General features: G+C 40.4%; 1 protein-coding gene across 7 annotated transcripts in view; it reads left to right on the forward strand.

Moving 5' to 3' along the window:
* LOC138758165 (ankyrin-2-like) overlaps positions 1 to 25,005 on the forward strand; it is a 355,676-nt gene that overhangs the window by 94,261 nt on the left and 236,410 nt on the right. For all 7 annotated transcript variants that reach the window (XM_069926699.1, XM_069926701.1, XM_069926700.1 and 4 more), the window contains 4 exons: positions 4,434 to 4,532; positions 4,634 to 4,732; positions 12,529 to 12,627; positions 16,020 to 16,217. In XM_069926699.1, coding sequence (XP_069782800.1) covers positions 4,434 to 4,532; positions 4,634 to 4,732; positions 12,529 to 12,627; positions 16,020 to 16,217 — 495 coding nt within the window. The remainder of the gene's footprint in view (positions 1 to 4,433; positions 4,533 to 4,633; positions 4,733 to 12,528; positions 12,628 to 16,019; positions 16,218 to 25,005) is intronic.

Consider the following 25,005-nt stretch of genomic DNA (forward strand, 5'->3'; position numbering starts at 1 on the left):
TCTGGGAATGCAGATACATAATTCCCTGAAAGTGGTGTCATAAGTAGATGGGATTGTAAAGAAACATTTTCGCAAATTATCCTTCACAAGATCAAAGTATTGAGTATAGGAGTCGGGATGTTCTGTTGATGTTGTATGATACATTGGTGAGACTAAATTTGGAGTATTGTGTGCAGTTTTGTTGACCCAACTTCAGGAAAGATTAAAAGAGTATAGAAAAAAATTACAAGGATGTTACTGGGACTCGAGGAACTGAGTTACAGGGAAAGGTTGATGAGGTTAGGACGTTATTCTCTTGAGCTTTGGAGAATGAAGGGGAATTTGATAAGAGATGTACAAAATTATGAGGGGTTTAGGTAGGGTAAATATAAGCAGGATTTTTCCTCTGATGCTTGGCATGTCAAGTAAAGAGGACATGGGTTTAAGGTGAAATATCTAATGGGAACATGAGGGGAACTTCTTCACTCAGAGGGTGGTGTGAGTGTGTGTGGAACAAGCTGCCAACAGAAGCAGAGGGTGTGGGTTTGACTTCAACATTTAAGAGAAATTTGGATATGTTCCTGGATGGGATGGGTATGAAGAGCTATGATCCAGGTATAAGTCAGTGAGTCTAGGCCTATAAATAGTTCAGTATGGTCTCGATCAGGGTGGGCAAACTTTTTTTTAAAAAACGCATTCCACCTTATGCCATAGGTGCTCTGTGATTAGTAAGGGATTGATTAAGATGGTATATGAGTGGAAAGAAAATGTTTGAAAACCACTGTTTTAATCGTACCCAATTGACTCGTTATGTGCATGGTTTTATAACTCCAAAGGAAATGGCCCAATTACAATTTTTATGAAGCAAAATATTTCAGTAACAATTAGGTCCAGAGCAGTGGTTCTCAACCTTCCCTTCCCACTCACATTCCATCTGAAGCAATTCCTTACTGATCAGAGAGCACTTACGGCAGATGCAATACTGAAGGTGGAATTCAAGTTTTTTAAAAAAGGATGCCCACTCCTGGTCTAGATAGACTGAAGGCCCTGTTCCTGTTCTCTAGTGTTCTGTGGTCTTTGGTAACAGTAAACTTTCTGAAGGTCCTTGGTGTATTCTGGGATAGTATCTGAACATTTATAGGAGCATTCAGCACAGGAACAGCCCATCAGCTCATGATGTCAGCACTGGTCATCATGCCAATTTCAATTATTCTTATCTCTCAGCACATGTTCTACATCCTTCCATTCATTGCTTAATCATGTGCCTGTCCAAATTGCTTTTGAACTTTATAATCATACCTGCTTTAACCTCCTTGCTTTGCAATATATTACAGGTATCTACCGCAATCCGCAGAGAAAATTTGCCTTATAAATTGACTTTAAGCTCTCTCCTTCTCACTTTAAAGTGTGCCCTCTTATATTTGAATTTTCCACCCTGTGGAAAAGATTGCACCCTATGAAAGGTACACTTTTATCTTCTTGGGAAAACATTCCAAATGTCTCCAAGCTCTTTCTTATAGCTCATATTCTCGAATCCGAGCATAATCCTGCTGAACCTCTTCTGTATCCTCTCCAAAGCCTCCACATCCTCTTGTGGCCAGAAGTGCACACAGTCCCCCAACTGTGGCCTTGCCGAAGTTTTGTGCAGCTTCAACATGTATTCTGCTCTCTTCCAAGTTATCCTCTTTTTTTTAAATGTGTGTATTTCAATTGCTTGGATTTTCCTTGATCATACCATTTCATGGCCCCTTTTTTGCCATCCTAATTTGTTGCTTGTTCTTTCCTGCTTCTTCATATTTGTCAAGGGTGCTCTCAGATTTCAGCTTTATAAACCTTCTGCTCTCTTTCTCTATTTGACTATATCTGTACATCGTCGAAAGTTCCAAACATCCAAGATCTTTGTCAAAGCACAGAATGAATTAATAGCAATGGGGAGAAATGGCGTATGTGAACAGGTCACTTTCATATACTTGATTTAAACAAAAGTGTTCATTTGAAATTAATTTAAATTATGTGGTATTTTTGGGTGAAATTTCGGAGTGATACTATAATACCTTGACTTATTATTGCTGCTTATTCAAAATCAGAAAATATAATTAAGCCCTCAAGTGGCTGTTAATCACAGGTGAAAATTAATGCCTTTCATTTTTCACTTTTGTTATCCCAATAACTTTACAATGGTCATCAGTAATTTTGCTTAGAAATCCTGTCACAAGTCAGTTTTACACAAAATTACTTGGTCTCAATGTCCCAGAAATATCCTTGTAATTTTTTTCTATGCTCTTTCAGTCTTACTGATATCTTTCCTATAGGTAGGTGACCGAAACCAAAACTCACATCACAAGCTCAAATAAAAATAAAATAAGTGAGATTCAAACATGTTATATCAGTATATTTCTATTCACATTTTTCTTGAAATAGTAAAATACCATTCTTTTTATTGAGTCCAAGGTGGTTCTCAGAGCAATCCCATCAGTTCCATTCCCTAGTTAGTTCCTGGTAAACTCTAATTTTTCACATGCCATTTAGACATTCATTTGGAACACAAAGTCAAGAAAGGCACAAACTGAGGGGAGAGTAAATCATGTGAGATTGAGCAGTAGCATTTTTAAAAATTATCCCTGGGTCAAACATTCAGTGTCCAAAAATCCCTTTTTTACCACAGGCATCCCAGTGAATTGGCCGGGCAGTGTCCCGGGATAGGAAGCCACTCAGCCACCTTTAATGGGGGCACTGACTGCTTTACCACTGAACACAACTCATCCCCAGGGATTGGAGAGTCCACCTTCGAATGGAATGGAATGGATAGAAGTTGTCCTATTTCCACTGGTTTATTCAGCACGCCAGTGTCAGCTGACACCGGGGATATGAGTAGGGGTCGAAGCCGTCAAACCCCAGAGTGACTTGACATCATTTGACCCCGGCGTGAGGATTGTTTTCCTTTTTCCACTCGACCCCGTCAATCCCCCATTAATTCCTGGCACAAGCTGCCAGTGAAAAAGGGGCTAATGATTGCTTTAACTACTCTCATACATGCTTGGCCTTGTTTAGTCATCTTTAATGATCTTTGATATTTTGAGACCTGGATGATTTTTTTCAAAGGATTTTTTTTTCATATAAAGGGAATGACAGCATGAACTTAAAGGAACCCAAAGCTCAGAGTTAATTTGGGAAATTAACATTGAGGTAAAAAATGAGCCAGGATGTTACTGAATTCCAGAGCAGGCACAAGGGGTGATTTTGCCTGCAATTGCATTCATCAGTATTTAATTAATCTTCCAGTCAGGGACATTCTTTAACGAGTGATCAGTTAAAAATATGTAACCAAGGACTATGGAAATGTACAATTTGTTTGGCATATTTTTTACATGGCCAATTGAATGGTAGCCATCTTCTTTCTCCCTTTATGTATGTAATTTTACCAATTCCAAGTTCGTCCTAATAAAGGGTTCTCAAGCAGAACGTTAACTGACCCTCATTTCTACTCTGGATGCTCACTGACCTGCTGCATTCCTGCAGTAATTCTTTGCTTGCTTAATGCTGGCTCAGCCGAAGAAGTCCACATCGCTTGGATGAGTGGAAAAAAAAGGAATATTCAAGAGTGTGGTGATGATTTGCCACAATGTGTCCAATGAGATAACCATAAGATGATATTTGAGGTTTTATTTCCTGTTGTGATACAGTATGTTACCTGTTTCTATGTATAGACTCTATTTCTTAACAATGAGCTATGGGATCCAAACTTAATCAGTCTCTAACAATGTTAATTATTCAGGTGATTAATGTTGTTAAATTTCTTAACTGCTCTTTCAATAAGAAGGACCCTTTAAAGAAATGAACAATATTATAACTGAAACATATCTACAGCATAAACTTTTTACAATTTGCAAGTGGAAACCCATTGAAAGACCCAACATTTGTCATAGTTAATGGGAAGTCTGACTGAGCTAACAGTGGCATTCAGTCAGTGCATGCTCCCAAATGGCAAATAAGTGAATAAAATTGGTGACATCTACAGTGTCTAAAGGTGACCATGATTCACAGTGCTGTGTCTGAAATTGATTCAAAAGAAGGCTTAGATTTTCCTGAAGGTACTCACATTAGTTGAAACTTTTAGAAAATGTCAATGTGTTTTGAGTGTATAGTTTCTTTTGCATATCATCAATAATTTACTGGCAAGAACCTGATGTGACTACATTTTGATATGAACTGGCTTCTGCAGAACCTACACTTGGATCAATTGTTTCATTGTGGACCAAGCCAGCGTAAGCAATGAACAACCATCAGAATCATTTCTTTATCAAGCTGTATCTGACTGAGTTGCAGTTCAACTACTAGCTGACTGGACTTTTGTGACACTTGGACATATTGACAAAATGTAAATGCATGAATGTGGAGGGACTACTCCCTGCATGTTTGATGTGACTGCTAACCTGGTTGCTCTTTTCATACAGAATGGCTTTACCCCACTGCATATTGCATGTAAGAAAAACCGTGTTAAAGTCATGGAACTTCTTGTGAAGTACGGGGCTTCAATCCAAGCCATAACGGAGGTAGAAGGACATTTTAATATTCTATCACTGCCTCTGTCGCATTAATTAAAGCTAATTGCAGCCTTTTCAGAGAAGTAAAATGCTATTGCTTTGTTTCACAGTCTGGCCTTACACCAACACACGTGGCTGCCTTTATGGGCCACTTGAATATAGTCCTCCTTTTGCTGCAGAATGGGGCATCTCCAGATGTTTCTAACATTGTGAGTATGACTAGCTTTAACCAAAGAAAGTGTGCTCCAAAATTTCTAGGCATGTTTACATTCTTCTTCAAAACACCATTTACCATAATATTAGAAGCTGAAAGCACATAGGCAATTGATACAGCTGATTGAAGCTTTCCTTTGTCCCTCTGCCCTGCAATAACCAAACTATTTTCTTAGTTCACTGTTGGTTTTCTAATTATCGTACAACTAGTCCAAGAAACCAAAAGAGTTTCGCTCGTGTCTGATTAGGAATCCCTGTTGCACAGAGAAGGACTGCACTTTTATGCAAACATGATATTGTATTGATCAATACAAGCTTTACAAATAATACAGAAATATCTCATCACATCTTGAACCTATCTAAGGCTTGGAAATGTGTCCACACAAGATCCAAAAAGTAATTGGATGGACAACAATCTGTTGACATAACGTATTAGCAAGTTCGGCACGAGCCACCAATTTGATTTTTGGTGCAATAATGTTGTGTTCCCTCGGAAAGGCTTCTGCAGGTTTTGCGTTCCACAATTTGTTTCTGGCTGCATCATCAGCCTCATTTGTCTGAGGCATGATGGAGACAGAAGGCCCAGCGTTTGATAACACCGAAGGGGTTAATATTGAGTTTTACTTAAAAAGTCTGACTTCTCTTTCTTGAGGTCATGAGCTCTAAAATCAAACCTCAATAATTTGACTCAATCTGAGATCCAACTCTATCGAAGAGAGTAGTCTAAATTTCACCAAATGAACAATGGGTGAAAAAGTTGAAGATATTTGAGAAAAAGTAAGGACAGAAAGATTCCTGTTTATGCCTGTGTCATTTTAACAACAGAGATAGACAGACATTTTCAGCAGAGAGGCTGTATGCAGAATTCCTTAGTTCTCTTAAATCAAAGGTTACCTTGATTTTGAGTCCATTGTAGGCACATGAAAACTTCCTGTACCAGATAAACATGAACCTGCATTGCTCTCAAAGTTAAACTCATAGCCAATCTCACTCTTGCAAATCTTGCCTCAGAAGTTAAAGTTTACCTAAAATCGGAAATGTTCAATTGGGCAGGATGCTACCCAGGTGGAATATGTGTTTTCTCCATGTTCTCCCACCCCCTTCTGATATGGGGTTATACAGCTTGGGAAAAAGTATCTTTGGTCCAATTTGTCCATGTTGGCCATATTGCCTATTGAAGTGAGTTCTAAATGCTTGCAATTAACCCATATCCATGTAAACCTTCCCTATACATGTATCTTTCTGAATGTTCTTTTTTCCCCAAATGTCTTAAATGTCCTCACCTCCACCACTTCCTCCAGAAGCACATTCCACATATCTGCCACCCTTTAAAAATAAAAGTGGCCCCTGAAATTCCCTTGACTTCTAGCCCCTCTCACCATAAATCTATGGCCTCTGGTTTCCGACTTCCCTACTCCAGAAGAAAGAAAGGGATGATTGTATAAACCTTTAAATGGTCACATGCACTCCAGGGCAAATAATCCCAGCTGATTCAGTCTGTCCTTGTGATTCAAGCCCTCCAGTTATGCCAACATCCTTACAAATCTTTCCTGCATTCTCTTGAGCTGAATCAATTTCTTTCCAAGCTTATACAATGTTCTATAGCGCCACTGAATTCCATAGCTTCCATGACCTTCTCCAGAGTAAATAATAGAAGTATTCATTTAAGGCCTTGCTCATCTCCTGACGCTTCACACATGGGCAACCACACTGATCTTTAAGGGCTTCAGTGTCTCCCTAGTTACCCTTTGCCCTTAAATATATTTGTGAACTTTTCTGTACCTTGCATCCTGATTTCTTCTGAAGTATACATCTATATCTCTTATACTCCTGAAGGGATTAGATTGATCCCAACTGCCGATGCCTGACAATTATCAACTACAGTGAAATCCCTGATATCTGCCACCTTTGTGATTGGTACATGCTGGATAAGTGAATTTTCCAGTTGCATATGATTGTGTGTTGTGTGGTTGGAAAACTGCAAAGTGCACCAATTTTAAACTTCTGTATTTTTTATTTATTTATTTTCCAAGATATTATTTTGGCAGTGGCTTGAATTCCGGATAACAGGGGTTTAACTGTGCTGTTTCCTGTCCAGTGCCTCAATGTCCTTCACCTGGCAGCATTCCCTTCACAGTAAAAGCAACATGATAGATCTGATTTCTCCCATTCTCACTTTTAAAAGCAGAGCACTTGCCTCATGGTTTACCTGCAAACAGCCTCTCATTATCAGTCTTTGCAAGTTAATGTCATCAAAATTTTGTCGACCCAACTTAAGAGTTTTACCTTGTGGGCCACCCCATCGTTTTTCCCTCTCCTCACCTCAATCCATCTGCAAATTTTCTCTCTATTTCTTTGCTTCCATCTTTCACCCACTTGCCTTTGACTCCCAATTACACCTCTCCTTCCTCCTGGTTCCATCATCCTTCATTCCTTTTCAGTCTAGCTATCACCTCCTGGCCCCTGATTCACCCTAACCCTGTTCTCTTTATAATGGCTTATCCCACTTCCATAAACAATCTGGAAGAGGGGACACTAAATTTGCTGATGACACTAAAATTGAATGGAAAAGCAAATTGTGCAGAGGATATGGAGAGTTTGCAGAGATATAGATAGGTTAAATGAGTGGGTGAGGGTCTGGCAGATGGAGTACAATCTTGGTAAATGCGAGGTTATCCACTTTGGAAGAAAAAAGGAAGATCAGATTATTATTTAAATGGTAAGTGATTGCAGCAAGCTGCCTTGCAGAAGGACTTGGGAGTGCTCGTGCATGAATTGGAAAAGGTTGGTTTGCAGGTGCAGCAGGCTGTCAAGAAGGCCAATGGAATGTTGGCCTTCATTACTATGGGGATTGAATTTAGGAGCAGGAAGGTTATGCTGCAACTGTGCTTGGTACTAGTGAGGCTGCATCTGAAGTACTGCATGTAGTTCTGGCCTCCTGATTTGAGGAAGGATGTACTGGCTTTGGAGGTGGCACAGAGGAGGTTCACCTGGTTAATTCCAGAGATGAGGAGAGGAGAGTTTGAGTCGTCTGGGACTGACCTCACGGGAAGATAGAAGAACAAGATGGGATATAGAAACGTATAAAATTGTGAAAGGTATAGATAAGAAATAGTTGTTTCCATTGGTGAGGGAGACCAGAACAGCAGGACATAGCCTCAAGATTCAGGGTAGTAGACTTAGGACAGAGATGAGGAGGAACTGATTTTCCAAGAGGGTGGTGAATCTGTGGAATTCACTGCCCATTGAAGCAGTGGAGGAGACCTTAGCAGAAACATATGTAAGACAAGTTGGATAGATTTTTACATAACAGGGGAATTAAGGGTGATGGGGGAAAGGCAGGCAGGTGGAGATGAGGCTATCGTCAGATCAACCATGATACAGACCTTCTGGCCTACCACTGCTCCTATTGCGTATGTTCCCATTTCTAATTTTCTAAACTTTTAGTTCTCCTGCAGAGTCTCGATTTGAAATGTCAGTATTCCCTCTCCCCTCACGGATACTGCTTCACTTGCTGCGTTCCTCCTGCAGTTTGTTTCTGGATGCAGTCTCCAGTGGATGCAATCTCTTCATTCACATTTCATTGCTCCCCAGGAAGATTGTCACCACCCCACCCCATCGTAGCATGCAATGATTATTCAGTAGCTGAAGGAGTGTGTGAAGTGGTCCTTTCAAAGTTCTTCCTGGGAGAAAGGATGCTACTATTGCATGAAAATGCCCACTGTTTGTGAAACAACTGCTTTATATAAAAGAGCCCACTGCTGAAGTTTTGGAACTCTGGTAGTAACAAATGCCACAATTTATTTTTAGAGCTTTTGATGAATAATTTACAAAATTTCTTACCACTGATAAATGATGTCAATGCACTGTGAGAGTTTCATCTGTCTTCATATTCCAAAACCTGGCACAACCATGGCATTGCAGGCAGCTGGCTTATGGGTTTATCACTAAGTCTATAACATGGATTGCAGGAATATTTCTACTGTCTGCTAATATTGAATGTGGTGTGATCTGAACATGAAAAAACGAACAAACTATAACTGACGTGATGAATAACTTTGAGCACACTCTTCAACAAGTGACCAATCACAATCTTCAAAGAACAGCTACTGTTCAAGTAAAGGAAAGCACAACTGATTCTGTAAATAACTGTTTTGTTGCAAAGCAGAAGAAGCTTGAACTCTGGTTGCACAAAGGCAAGAGGTTGGAGATGAACAAATCCCCTCCAAAATTTCTGTGACTCCTTTTTGCCCACTTTCATTCTAATGTTCTTACTTCACAAGCTTTGTGATATAGGGACTTACAGCATGGAAACAGGCCTATGGGCTCAGCACATCCAGGCACAACAACAATCCCTCCTGCTTTTGCCCCACTTTGCCCACATTCGGCTCATACTCCTCCAATCAGTACTCACCCATGTCGTTATCCAAGTGTTTCTGAAAGGAAGCTAATGTACCTGTCTCCACCATTTTGTCAGCTCGTTCTGTATGCCAACCACCCTCTGAGTCAATCTGAGTAAAGACTGTCCCCTCAAATCCCTTCCATATTTTAACTCCACCCCCACTCCCCTCTTCCCCCCCCATCATGGTCTACCGGTGCTACCATCTGTAAAGTGCTATGGTACCTGAAACTCAAGGTCTCCCTGCCCTGTAGCACTCTTTGAATGTACATCCAAAGAAAACAATAAAAGTGAATGGTGGAAAATAGAGTTTACTACAAAAGTTGAAAGTGACAGGGTTGAAGCTTCCTATAAAGGACTAGAGCCATGTAGAGCTGAAATTTGGGTTCGTTGACTGGGAACAGCAGAATACATGAGTATATTAGGAAAGGATAGTCCACTGCCAAAACATTATTCCACATTCCTTTTTGTTGCAGAGGTTAGATTTAAGAACAGGCAGGTTTTGTTGGCATTATACGGGATGCGAATGAGGTTACTCATAGATGTTGGTCCTCTTAACTAAAGAAAAGATACAGTGGCTTTGCAGTCTGAATGAGATTTATTGAGCTAATTCTTTGGACGAGAGTATCATTTTGTTAAGCAATGCCAACAGTTTTCCTAGAAATGAGAAGAATGAGGGCTGAGCTTATTCAAGCATACAACATCTTACAGGGGCAAGAGAGGGCAGATGTTGAGATGTTTTTATCAGCGGAGAAGTCATGAACAAGGCGAGATAGAATATAAAGCAGAGCAGCACAGGCTGTGAAAGGCCTTCATTTGGGCCACATGGTTGTGTTGACACAATCAACCCTCTCTTCATTCACAGTCCAAAACACCCTATTATTCTTATATTGTGCCTGTTTAAGATAATGTCCCAATTGTATTCATCTCAATCATCATCCCTGGCAATGTGTTCCAGCAACCCATCACCCTCTGTCTAAAATAACCTACCTCAGATATTTCCCTTGAGCTCTCCTCCACTCAACTTAAACCGATGTCCTCTGGTATTTACCATTGCCACACAGGAAAAATTACTGGCTTCTCCACTCTATCCTTGCTCTTCATAATCTTGTACATGTTTGTTAAGTCATCTTTCACCCTCCTTTGCTCCAAAGAGAAAAGCCTTAATTTGCTCCAAAGAGAAAAGCCTTAATTTGCTCCATCTTTCTTCATAAGACGCATGTTCTAATCCAGGCAGCATTCTGGTAAATCTCCTCTCCACACTCTCTAAAGCTTCCACATCCTTCTTGTAACGAGGTGACGGGAATCAAACACAATATTCAAAATGTGGTCCCACCAAAGCTTTTAGAGATGCAACCTTACCTCACAGTTCTTGACTCAACCACCCTCCCCCCGACTGATGAAGGCCTTAACCTCTCTATCAACTTGTGCAGCAATTTTGAGGGACCCCCCAAGATCCCTCTGTTCCTCCACATTGCTGAGAATTCTGCCATTAACTGATACTCCAGCATTGAGATTTATCTTTCAAAGTATATCACTTCATACTTTTCCAGATTGATCTCCATTTGCCACTTCTCTGCCCAACTCTGCACCATTGTAGCCTCTGACAACCCTCCACACTATCCATGTCTCCAATCATTTGCAAACCTTGTCTACCACTTAACTTCCATTTATAAAGATCAAAAAGAACCGAGAACAAATCGCTGCAGAAAACCACTAGTTCTGACCTCCAGTCAGAATACGCTCCATCTACTCCCTCCCTGCAGCCAAGTTTGCATGGATCTAATGCCTTATGACATTCTGGATGAGCCGACCATGAGGAACCTTGAAAACATCTACTACTCTCAATAATATGTTTTGTCACCTCCTCAAAAATCTCAATTTGGGGCACGACCTTGCCCTTTATAAAGTCATGCCAACAATCCCTAATAAGACTGCACTATCCCTTATAAGATTATGCTGTTTGGTGTTGGGGAAGAGTTGTATGAATGATTCCCATCTTTGTGACTTTTTGGAGATCCATGACTTGGATGAATATCAAGTCTATGAAGCTCCTGGGAGACCATATGACCAACTTATGGGTGTTCTTGAAAAAGACATGGCAGAGTACTTATTTGACAAGCACATCTTGGGTAAAGACAGCAGCAGAAACCTTCAACAGTTATCAGTCCCTTTCTGCCTTCCGCAATGTTTGTAAACCGCAGTGCACATTTAGGTTCATTGTGATTTTGTTTGCACACCATTTAATTGTGTAATTGTTGATACTACCGTAAACCTGAGGATGACATAGCTACAAAATAAGGGGACCATCATTTCCAACTGAGTTATGTGCAAACTTCTTCTCTCAGAGGGTAGTGAATCTTTGGAATGTTCTGTCCTGAGGATGGTGGAGGCCATATCATAGAAACGTTTCAATGGCGAAAGAAACATATTTGAAAAATTGAAGATTTGAGGGTTATGGGGAACTGGTTCAGGAGTGGAGGCCAGATTTGATCACCCATAAACATATCGAATAAACAGGCAGGCTAGAAGGGCCTGGTGACCTACTTTTATTTTCATGTATTCTTGTGAAATGTGTGTGGGATTGGATCGTTCGAAGAAGGGAAAATAAACACACACACATACATTGCAAAGCTGATTCCTGGTTTGATAATAGTAGAAATAGGGCAGCTCACATGTTTTAACACTTCTGATTTAACTTGCATTTCAGACTTTTACTCCAGGTGGTGTTTTTTTCAGGGTTAGGAAAGCAGGCATTTGCAGTGAGCCTTGGAGGTGCAGATGAGAGAGGGGGATGGGGTGAAGAAGAGCTGAAGGAAGATAAGTGTCTTCACAACACTATTTGAGGACCATGAATATGTAATTCTCCTCAGCTTTTTACAGCCCCAACCAAGATCCACTCCATTAGAAACAATCCCCCCTCCATGTTGTCAGAGATGTACAGCAGTTGGTTCACTAAATTCGCCAGTCCCAAGTCATAGCTCATCATGAGCTCCCCAACTTGTTCTTCAAGCATAAAGACTACTGCTCCTCCTTTCCCTCCTCATGGCTTTCTCAGGTGAGAGAATTTGGTCTTGTGGCTTTCTCACCAACCTTCCTCCCGGCCCCGTCCCATCACCTTGCTATTGATGGCCGGCCTGGTAAATATCCAGCCCTCAATCTGTACCGACAAAAGCACATTTCATTTGATCTGAAATTTTCTGAATTTAACAATTTCTTGATTTACCCCAGATATCCCAATTAAATAAAGTATACTTTCTCAATGATTGTGATTAAAACAAAAGCAACTAATAATTTCTACACATGATGGTTAGTTTTACAGAGCCTACATTCTTTGCTGTATCTACAAGTGTTTTTGCTCCATCCATTCATGAGTTATTTTCCTTTCTGCAGCGTGGAGAAACAGCACTGCACATGGCTGCAAGAGCAGGACAGGTGGAAGTGGTGCGCTGCTTGTTACGCAATGGGGCCCAGGTGGATGCAAAAGCCAGGGTAGGAATCCTGATATGTTGTCTGATAATGCCTTTACTGGTTTTGCTATTGGTCTTAGGAATACAGTCATATGCCACTTAATGTCACTTCGGGCAACATCCGACTGCATATACATCGTGGTCCCATAAAGTTATAAAAGGGTTCAGAAATCCTGATCAGAAAATGGGACGCAACAGATGTAACCTGACGTAGTGAACGTGACAGCTCCCTGCACGCAACACATGTATCTCATGAAATACTGTACTGTATGTACAGTATCTTGGCTTTTTAGTCAATACAGGATACTATATAGCTTTAATAAATATATAATATGGTGTTTGCACAATGTCCAAATCACATAATGTCATATTTCACAGAATGTATCGTGGACATTAATCAATGCATGACTGTAAAGCTAAGTTTAATGGCACGACTTTCGATGCACTGGTGTTAAATTCTGAGGTGATTTAAGCCTCTGAAAGTTCATCAAGAAAGCAATTTATTCACATAGTGGGCAACCATTCACCCATCCCCCTCCCAGAATTTGGGGGCAAAACTGGAATGTGGCACAGATGTTAGGATGAAGAAGATGATAAATTATTAAAATTATTTTTTATTGAAGTCCAGAATTCAGATCTCGTTAACTGATTAATCAGGATAGCTGGCATAATTTAACAGGATGTTAATTACGAAGACAAAATCAAAATAGGCACATGGCAGACTTTTCACTTGACCAAGTTTTTCAATGTGATTTGTAAAATAGATCTTGAATATTGCAGAAAATTTATGATACATGTGTCACATATTATGTTGTTTCAGTTCTTTGAAAAAAAAGCACTACTAACTGGGTGGGGTTGATAAGGGCCCGACACCTCAAAGTGCTGCTTCGATGACAAAGAAAGACATTAATTTGAAATATTTCTGTTTTGTCCTAGAATCATATTTCTTTGTGATTTTCATAAATTGCATTTAGCAATGACAGGTGCTCTACTTTCAAATTTTGTGGCAAGCTATGCTATAATTTATATGAAAATCACTACATAGAGTGGAGGTTAAGACAAAAGTGAAAATCCAGATTCTGCAAATGAAAGAGACGGCAGAGTATACAATTGGCTAATTTAGTGAGTAATCCAGAGAATGTCTCTTTTACTCTTTGGCAACAAAAAACTCGGACAGTTTCATTCATGCAGCTCAAAGTTGCACATTATTTTTGTGATTATGGGTCCTGAGCCAAAGAGAAAATGTCATCTTGACAAGCAATTTTTCAGAAATCCATTTGTGGCTGTCTCTGATTTTCTTCTCTCTCCCATTGTTCAGTGGGAGAGTCTCGACTGTGAAAATATTAATCCCCTTTTGGTGTTGATCAGTAACCTGGCCAAGGGTGTTAAGAAAGGAAACTCAATTGACAATCTCCCATTTGCTGTAAAATATTTCATCGAGAAAATGGGATACATCTGACTCGAGTTGATCTTTCAAGAGATGAAGGTCAGATTTTGAAAAAGCCAAAAGGTAACAGTAAAAGCTTGACATGGAAGCTTCCAGCTGATGCCTTGCCGGATTTTTCACTCATTGAAATATTAATGTGATCTTTGACATAAGAATATAAGAACTAGGAGCAGGAGTAGTGTATCTGATTCATAGGCCTCCTCTGCTATTCAATTAATGTTTCACATAAGATTATGCCTATGAACTCAGTTCCACTCACCCGCTGAATCCCCATAATTCTTAATTCCCATTTTCATTAAAGATCTATCTGTGTCTTGAATGCATTCAGTGAGGTGGTCTCATAGATTCACTACTGTCTGGAAGGAGCAATTCTCCTCCCTCGGTCTTAAATCTACTCACCCAAATCTTGAGGCTGTCCCCACATTTGAGTCTCGCCTACCAGTGGAAATAACCTCTCTATGTCTCTCATATCAATTTCTTTCATAATTTTATATGGTTAACCCCCTCATCCTTCGAAACTTCAATGACTGCAGACCCAGGCGACTCATTCTCTCCTAAAAACCTCTTCATTTCTGGGATCAACCTGGTGAACCTCCTCTGCACCACCTCCAAATTGAGTATATCCTTTCGCAAGTAAAGAGACCAGAACTGCACACCGTACTCCAGGTGTGGCCCCACCAGTACCCCATGCAGGTGCAGCAGAACAACCCTCCCCCCCACACACACATAGCCACTCTTAAACCCATATCTTCTAGGAATGAAGCCTGATGTCTTTGTCTCTTTTTACTTGCTCCACCTACAAACTAACTTTTTGAGATTAATGTACTTGTATTAATATATCTGGTCTTTCTGCACAGTGCAATTTTTTGACGTTTAAATAATGGTGTTATCTTTGATATTTCTTTCTAAACTGAATGATCTCACATTTACCAATGTTGTACTCCATCTGTCAGATCTTTGCCCTCTCTCTTACCTATCTATATCTCTCTGCAGACCCTCTGTGTCCTCCACACAATTTGCTTTTCCACTCAATTTTGTGCCATCAGCACGCTTGGATACACTTTACCTTGTCCTCTTGTCCAAATCATTTTTGTATTTAGTGGGCCCAGCACCGATCCCTGTGGCACTCCAATAACTACTCATTGTTATTGAGAAACACCATTTATTTTCTCTTGGCTAACCAATTCTCTATCCATGCCAATATATTACCAACAACTCTGGACTTTCTGATCTTAAACAGGCACATTTTAGTCAGCAATTTATTGACCACCTGCTGGAAATTAAAATATACCACATCCACTGGCTTCCCTTTATCCACTGTGCTCAAAGTATCCTCAATGAACTCCTTTCTTAATTCACCATGACCTGCCCTTCTTGCTATGTCTTCCTGAATAAGAGCTTCAATCATTTTCTCAATTACAGATGTTTAGCTAACTGGACAATAGATACTTAACTTTGTCTACCTCAGTTTTTTTTAAGACACCAGAGTTCCATTTGCTTTCTTCTAATCAAACACGACCTGTCCAGAGAATTTCGGCAAAGTACAGGAACGTACCTGCTGCACTTCCACCATTTCCTTCAGTACCCTGGGATGCATGCCATCATAACCAATAGACATACTACTTTTAGAGCCATGAGTTTGCCCAGCACAACCTCTTTAGAGGTCGTAATTGTACAGAGGTCCTTAACTCCCTTTACCTCAAATGTTTTTTTAAGGCTTGAATTAAATAAATAATTTGATACATGGGTTTTGATTTTTTTAAAAATTCAGCCACATGGATGAGATAGAGTGATTTCAAGCTGCAAGGTCTTCATAAAAAGCAATTTCTTAACATTTCTATTTACTGACTGAAGAATTCTATAAATCTGCTTTTTATCATTGCTCAACACAATGATGTTTGTTTAAATTCTTGTACATAAAGGTGCAGTGTAGAAACGTCAATTTTGTTTTTGCGGTATTTCCCCAGGAAAATCAAACTCCTTTGCACATTGCCTCCAGGCTGGGGAAAACAGAAATTGTGCAGCTGCTACTGCAACACATGGCTTTCCCTGACGCATGCACCACGAATGGCTACACCCCATTACACATTTCTGCCAGGGAGGGGCAGGAAGATGTGGCTTCCATTTTGCTTGAGGCAGGGGCTTCGCACTCAATGGCCACCAAGGTAAGACATCATTTGTTTGGTGGAGAGAAAGTAATATTGGGCTGCATTGAAATATACTGTAAGACTCGATCACCATTAAATGCAGAGCTGAATTATTACTTTGAACAAATAGTGGTTACGTGTTCAGACTCTGATGCATTCAGTCATTTTCTTTTTAGTGTTAAACTCTTTAGATTGTGTGGTTCAGTATCCTGGCAGATAATGATAATGAATAGTCTTTTCAGATATTTTCTGGAATGTTGTAATTAGCCATGATGCTCTGGAGAATTTTTGTCACTTACACTCTCTTCCTTCCTTGGAAGTTTGGCAATTACTAGACCAAAGCAACTTATCAGAAAGTGAGAAATGTGCTTACCTCCCGTCCTGGATGCCTTACTGCCTCTCTGACTGCTCCACTGAACTGTTTGTTTATCTTCAGCAGCGTTCTGCCCATTATCAAACCAGTGATGTATTCATTCATTTTAGGACATGTGTCTCTACTTAAATCTGAATAAACACTTTCTTATACTCTTAAAGTTAATTTAGGTGCTACGGCCACAGAAATACTGATAGTTTTTTTTGGAATCAGAATACCATCTGCCTCATTGTGATTTTTCTTTCCTTTCACCCAAATCTGTGAATACAATTGCCAACTTCAAGGTCACTGGAACATGCAAATGTTGGTCTTTGTACAAGTATTCAATACTGTAGCAAGGATTTTCTTCACTCAGCCTGACTCAGTCAGCTCTAAATTTTAAGAGAAAAAAAATAACACAGTTGCATATCGTTGGTGGACTTGGGGGAAAAAGTGGATGGAAGATGAATCCCACTGCACTGGGCATATCTGTTTTCTTAAGGGGCAGGTAGACCAAATCCTCCAGCAAGTAGCTGAGCCAGTGAACTTACCCGGTCTGAGCGCACTCAAGATATCGACGCAAGGAGATGTTTGCCTGTCGTGCCCATGGATTTGAAAAATCTTGTTGAGAGAGTGGTACACCCCTTCTGGCTGCCTAGTTTTAAATAATCTACATCTTGGAAGTGCAGCCCTCTGCCAGGTTTCAGCCTTCATCTTTAAACATTCTTTTCTTTGGATATCCAAGTGTTTAAACTAGATTTTCAGGGGGAAAGGCCATCAGTGTGCCAGAGCAAAGAGTGCAGTATGTGTGGAACTGAAGAATGGGAAGGTATGACCAGATTAATGGGATTGTATTAATAGACCATCCAATAGTCAGTGAGAATTGGAGGACCAAATCTGCAAAGAGTTACAGACAACTCAGAAAACATAAAACTTTTAATTGTAGGTGATTTTAACCCTTTGAATGTTGTGTTCAGGTTTTTAAGGACTTCTAACAAATGCCATTTCCCGGTGTTCTGGGACTAGTTTTATAATCAATCACCAGCTTGTTCGTATTGGTGTTCATACTGTGAAGGTTTACCCATGGACCCAGTGCACAATACGGTATATACTATGAAAGGTTAAAATGGCTGGAGTCCCAAGGGTTAATTTTCCACATATTGAGAAAGTAAAACACAAAAGTCTGCAGACACTGTGGTTGTAGTGAAAAAATCAATGTTGGAGAAACTCAGCAGGTCAAAAAGGATCCTTTATATAGCAATTATATTCAATGTTTCGGGCCTTTTTAGTACTGAATGACTGTTACACTCCCCAGCGGCAATTAGGAGGCGCACAAAACAAATGAGTTAAGTTTAACACAAAATTTATTAACCAAACTAACATTAATAGAATTAACTCAATAACACCTGAACACCAGCCTTAATGGTAACTTTATATCAACAACAGACTATTATACAGCACATGTAGAAAAAAAAACCCCAGACCATTATAGTCCAGGCTGAAATGCCCCCAAAAATCACCAAAAATCAAAAAAAAACCCAAACCTCCACGTCAGTCATGTCAAGTCTATCAGGGGAACACAAGACTGCCTTGGGCTTCGAATGGGGTTACCACCGCCCCTCACTTCCTTTATCCAGGAATTTCCACAATAATCTCCTGGTCACTATATGAGGTTCACGCCTCCAAAGCCTACTTTAGGATTCGCAAGTGCCCTTCGGGCATGCGGGTCCTCTTCTTCAGACACCTTATCTTAAGTGGTTTGGTGACCCTCCAAAGCCCTCCTTAGGGTTCACAAGTGCCCTTCTGGCACAGAGTCCTCTGTGAAATGCAAGGATTGGAAGGAAACGAGTGATGCACTGGTCAGTCCCGCACACTCCACTGACTAACCTCTCTCAAAACTAGTGTGCTGGGCTTTTTAAACTGCCCAACGCTGCCTCCTGCTCTCCCCATCGGTGGAGAGTTTAGCAGCTGCAGGATCACTCTCCTGTGAGGCCACGGACTTCTAGCATGTGGTTCCTGTGCTTTGAGAGCTGTCAAAATTTCCCAGTGGTAGCCCAGCACTACTACAGCTGTCAAATCCCCAGCAGTAAATTCAGTCCGGTCCTCAGTCAAAAAACAGAATAGTTAAAGTCCATAACATTGACCTCCAGAGTTTCTCTAGCAATGTGTTTCCACATATTGACTATATCTCACATACTTTAAAAGGGCTGGATGGGTTTGGCTTAAGAGTTTGTCAGCTGTCTTCAAGAAAGTTTACTAAATCAATATATTTATATTTCCCAACTGGAGAATGCATTATTGGATCTCCTGTTAGGGAACGAGATAAAACAGGTGATTGAAGTGTGTGCAGGGGAACACTTTGTGTCCAGTGACAATAATGCCATGAATTTAAAGATAGTTATGGAACAGCATCATTCTGGTACTTGCGCTCAACGTCAGCAAACCAAGGAGATGATTGTGGACTTCAGGAGGAAGTTAGGGGAACACAACCCAGTCCTCATCAAGGGCTCAGTAGTGGAGAGGGTCAAGAATTTCAAATTCCTGGGTGTCAACATCTCCGAGGGTCCGTCCTGTAAATTCCATGTTGATTCAATCACAAAGAAGGCTCGCCAGTGGCTATACTTTGTGAGGTGTTTGAGAACGTTCATGGACACTTGTAAACTTCTACAGGTGAACCATGAAGAGCATCACTGCCTGGTATGGAGGCGCCAACTCTCAGATCAAGAATAAACTCCAGAGGGGTGTTAACTTGTCCTGCGACATCATAGGCACCAGACTTCACTCCATCGAGGATATCTACATGAGGCCGTATCTTAAAAAAGCAGCCTCTATCCTCAAAGACCCCCACCACCCAGCCCATGGCCTCTTCCCTCTGCCACTATCCAAAAAATGTGCAAGGTTTGTCGATTAATTTGTTGTAACAGGTTTCAATTGCTGGAATCAGGTTCTACTGTATTGTAAATATAATATCAGGACTTCCACACTTGCATCAGGATTCCAAACTTGCTGGCACTTGTGCAAATTGTTCTGGAATGTTTCATGGACTATGAATGAATGGGGGAAAAGATTCTTTTATTAAAATGAAGGCTAAAAATGAGGGGCCGTTTTCACAGAGAAAAGAGTAGAGTGATGCAGCTTGGTCAAAGATTCCTACAAGATATTGAGGAGTATCCTCAGTTTTGCTGGTACCTTAGCAAAATAAATTCTGGTCTCGAAACATAACTGTTAACTGGCTTTACTGTGCCTGCTATTTTGAAGATGAACTTGATTTTAAATACTCATGTTGTAACTAACATTGATATTTCTCGCATGTTTACAAATGTCACCTAAATCAGAGAAAAAAATGCAAAAGGAATAAGAAATTTGAGTTAGAAATATCGATTTACAGATTTTTGTTTCCATGTTTACATTGTGTACAGTTTATTTTTTGCACTACCAATTAGTGGGAACTCTGCCGCACCTTCAGGGAAAAGGAATCTCAGGGTTGTATGTGATGTCATGTATGTACTATGACAATAAATCTGAATCTGATTGAATAATGGGTCAAATCTCTAAAATTTGCTGTTTTGTTGGGGAAGCATGTTGTGGCTAGACAGTGGTTCTCAAATCTTTTTCTTTCCACTCACATCCCACTTTAAGTATTCCCTCTGCCATCAGTGCTCTGTGATTGGTAAGGGATTGCTTAAGGTGGTATGTGAATGGGAAGGGAAGGTTGAGAATCACTGCTCTAAACTTAATTGTTACTGAAATATTTTGCTTGAGAAAAATTGACATTGGCCCATTTCCTTTGGAGTTCTGAAACCGTGCACATAACGAGTTAATGAGGGACAATTGAAACAGTGGCTTTCAAACTTTTTCTTTCCACCCACATCTCACCTTAAGCAATGCCTTACTAATCACAGAGCACCGATGGCATAGGGAATATGTAAAGAGGTATGTGAGTGGAAAGAAAAAGGTTGAGAACCACTGGGCTAGCAGTTACATGATACCATATCAATATTGTACTCTGATTAGAAGATGAGTTTTGCACATTGAAAAATCATCCTGGAAGCTTCATGACAAGAGTGGTATAGAGTATGAAGTCATACTGAGTCCACACTCACAATCAACTACCCATTTACACTATATTCATCCTATTTTTTTTTACTCTCTCCACATTCTCATCAACTCCTATCAAAATTCCCCCAGGTACCCTACACAGTAGAGGCATATTCTAACAATCAAGTAATCGACTATCTGCACCTCTTTGGGATGTGTGAGGGAACCAGAGTGCCCACAGTCTCAGGGAGAGCAGCCAAGGGCCTCAGTCCCTGTGGGGCAGCAGCTCAACTAATTGTGCCACCCCTCAACGCTTTGCAGAGTTATTCCTGGAAGAAAGGAGGGGAATAAGGAGCAAGAAAGGAAGATGAAGAAGCAAAGTGCAGATGTATTCACTTGAATATTTGATTTAAAAAATACTTACAACACTATATTCTAAATACATGGGTGGTCATTTGTCCAATAAGTGAAATGCTATTGAATAAGGTAGAACCATAGAACACTACAGCACAAAAAAACAGGCCTTTCATCCCTTCTGGTCTGTGCTGAAACATTGTTCTGCTCATCCCACTGACCTGCACCCATTCCATAACCCTCCAGATCTCACCCATCCACGCATCAATCCAATTTATCCTTGAAGCTTAAGAGTGAGCCCTCATTTACCACATCAGATGGCAGCTCATTCCATACTCCCACCACTCTCTGTGAAGAAGTTCTCCCTAATATCCCCCCTAAACCTTTCCCCTTTCACCCTATAGCCATGTATTTATCTCTCCTAATCTAAATGGAAAGAACCTACTCACATTTACTCTGTCTGTACCCCTCATAACCTTATAAACCTCTATCAAATCTCCCCTCATTCTCCTTCACTCCAAGGAATAATGTCCTAACCTGTTTAATCTTTCCCTGTAACTCAACTCCTGAAGACCCAGTTGTTTCATCTTATGTGAGTTCTTAAGACAACACATGGATGAAAGAAAAAGTTCTTTACATTAAAGTTGATGTAAACAGCACCATGAGGCTGCAAGCCTCTATTGCAGATCTTGCATGCTGTGTGTCAGCCCCCTGCTGGCAGTCAAGTCTAATCAAACAGTAACTATAATCAAAGCCTTGCTAGTGGCCATGCAAACATGATCACTATCATTACGCCAGCTACATCCGAGTAAATCTTCTCTGAACTCTTTCAGTCTTACTGTTATGCTTCCTGTAGTTTGGTGACCAGGCTGTGCACAATACTCCAAATTTGGCCTCACCAATGCCTTAGACAACCTCACCATAACATCCCAACTCCTATACTCAATTATGAAGGTCAAGATGCCAGAAGCATTCATCACAATCCTGTTTATCTGTGACACCCCTTTAGGGAATTATGTAACTGCATTCCTCGATCTCTTTGCTCTTCCACACTCCTCAGTGCCCTACCATTTACTGTGTATGTCCTACCCTGGATTGTCCTTCCAAAATTCAACATCTTACCGTTGTCCATCTGCTATTTACTAGCTCATACCCCCAGTTGGTTCAGATTCCTCCACAAGATATATGGTTAAACCTATTTATTTTTAACTGTTTCATCAAATTCACTCTTATTCGGTTCCTCGATACTGGAAATTTATTTTATCATTTTGAATCTGTATTCTCCTCACTTTATTTCAGGACAAATACTTAAATATAGCTGTTTTTAATGCAAATACTTTTCAGGCATAGACATCTGGAGCTATGCTACATGATGCCTAACATGCACGTTGATTCATGTGGCAGTCTCCTCCGACTGACTCCATGTACATTATTTGCAGTCATAAGTGTATCTGACTGAGACATGATAAATATCAGCTCGCCAGCCTTGCTAACACATCAGGGACAGATCATAAATGGGCTTTGGCTGACCCGAGTGGATCAGGAGGCCAGCCATAGTTCAGAGTATTTTGCAGTGGTTATTGACATTTTCTATTTTGACATCATGTTTATTCATTTTAAGACAATATTTTACGTGGTTTCAAAGCAACTGTACGAGGGAACTGAAAACTATCCACCAAGTTAGCATTCCTCACAGCCACAGGTGTTGTATCCACTCTCACTAACTCTTCTGTTTCAGGTAGTTGATGTTGCTAATCTGTCAAGGAGCGGTATTACAAAGTTCCTCATTGCATAACTCCCTAACTTTGGCTGATAAATGTCTCATATATGGTAAAATGACTAATATTTGACATTGTTTAACCTTGCCCATTTTTTCCCTTTCATGTAATACAGTATGCTTGTGTCCTTGTATTTATACTGTATTCCAAGCATGCCTCTTAACTAAGTAGGAGTTATGTTTCCTCTGTCCCCTGTCGCAGAAGGGATTTACCCCTCTACATGTTGCAGCTAAGTATGGGAGTCTTGATGTGGCCAAACTCCTTCTGCAGCGCTCAGCTTCTCCAGACTCTGCTGGCAAGGCAAGTTCAGAGAGATTTTTAAAAGTTCAGCTTGGAATGTGCATGTGTTAGTTTGATGGGCAATGAGAAGATCAAACCAGTGCAATTCTGCCCTCTATCGTTTTGAACTTCAAAAATAAATTTGCAATGATATTTGAAATATTCATAATGTCATTGGCTCATGCATAAAGTCCATGGCCCCTGAGGTCACTGAATAAAACTTCCATTGCCAACAAGCCAATGCAAATGAAATTGAATGTCATTGTGATTGTGTTGTTTGTCCAGAATGCAGAAATGTTGCCTGCATGGCCCTTTCCCCCACCATTCCCCTCACCTTTTGGTTGCTTTGTTTTCAAGTCTGAAGCAATTTTTGCCTCACAACAATATTTCTGAATAATTCATGAATCACAAGAAATGGCAGAGCTGTTTTATATTTCTTCTTTTATATTCAGTCTGCCAATGTCCGTTCCGTGACCAAACATTTAAAATTGCAGATGTTTTAGGATTCTAGTCTACCCCTGAGATGCTGAGCTGTTTTACAGAAGCTTTTTATGATGCACACACAGAAGGTTGTATGTGCACAGTCAGATGATAATAAACTTGAACTTAACATTGCTAAGATCTTCTGCTTGTATTTTTATGTGGACCCTCACATCAAACTCAGGATTGCTGAGAGGCAGGAATAAGTATCAGTATCAGGGCTTGCTGCAAACCTTCTGACCCTCTTACATTCATGAAATACCCCGGATGCCAGAGCAGATGATAATGATACCACTGTGGTTCACATTTTACTTCTGACAAAATCAGGTGGATCCAGATTGAGACCTGGGTGTCGCTGTGCACCAGTCATTGAAAGTGGGCATGCAGGTACAGCAGGCAGTGAGGAAAGCGAATGGTACGTTGGCATTCATAGCAAGAGGAATCGAGTACAGGAGCAGAGAGGTTCTACAGCAGTTGTACAGGGCCCTGGTGAGACCAAACCTGGAGTATTGTGTACAGTTTTGGTCTCCTTATCTGAGGAAAGACATCCTTGCCATAGAGGGAGTGCAAAGAAGGTTCACTAGATCAATACCAGGGATGGCAGGACTTGCATATGAAGAAAGGCTGGATCGACTAGGCTTTTACGCACTAGAATTTAGAAGATTAAGGGGGGGATCTTATAGAAATTTATAAATTCTTAAGGGATTTGATAGGCTAGATGCAAGAAGGTTGTTCCCGATGTTGGGAAAAACCAGAACCAGGGGTCACAGTTGAAGTCTTTTAGGACTGAGATGAGGAAAAAAAATTCTCTCAGAGAATGATGAATGTGTGGAATTTTGCCATAGGACGTGGTTGAAGCCGGTTCCTTATCTATATTTAAGAGGGAGTTAGATTTGGCCCTTGTGGCTAAGGGGATCAGGGGGTATGGGGAGATGGGAGGTACTGATTAGACGATCAAAATGAATGGCGGTGTAGGCTTGAAGGGCAAAATGGCCTGCGCCTACACCTATTTTCCATGTTTTCTTTGTATAATTTATCTCTTTCGAACCAAAATAAAGAATGGCTAACTTGTGTTTACAATTTATCACTGAATAAACAGGAGGGACATGGTGTATAAGTGGAATCTACTCTGCTGTAATGTCCTATGTTGTATTTATAGCTTTAAGTGGGTTTAAAAAGGTCAGCGCAACATCGTGGATCAAAGGGCCTGTACTGTGCTGTGATGTTCTATAGTCCATCTAGACAGAGTTATATTCCCTTAATTTTTCCATTAAGTTGCATTTCCACCTCATAATGTCCATTGCTGAACCACAACATCAAGATTTTCCCCATGAAGTTTCAACTCAATCTCAGTTGGTGTGAAACAAGAGAATCCCCTGGAAGGACAGGTGCTGTTTTTATATATATTTATTATTGCTGACTCAGCAGAACAAATATGAACACATTAATGGGGTTGTAGTTTGGTCCATACAGTAGTCAGTGAGAATTGGAGGAGCAAATCTGCAGAGAGATAGCCGCAGGAAAT

Source organism: Narcine bancroftii, chromosome 3, assembly GCF_036971445.1.
Source record: "Narcine bancroftii isolate sNarBan1 chromosome 3, sNarBan1.hap1, whole genome shotgun sequence".
Taxonomy (NCBI): Eukaryota; Metazoa; Chordata; class Chondrichthyes; order Torpediniformes; family Narcinidae; genus Narcine; species Narcine bancroftii.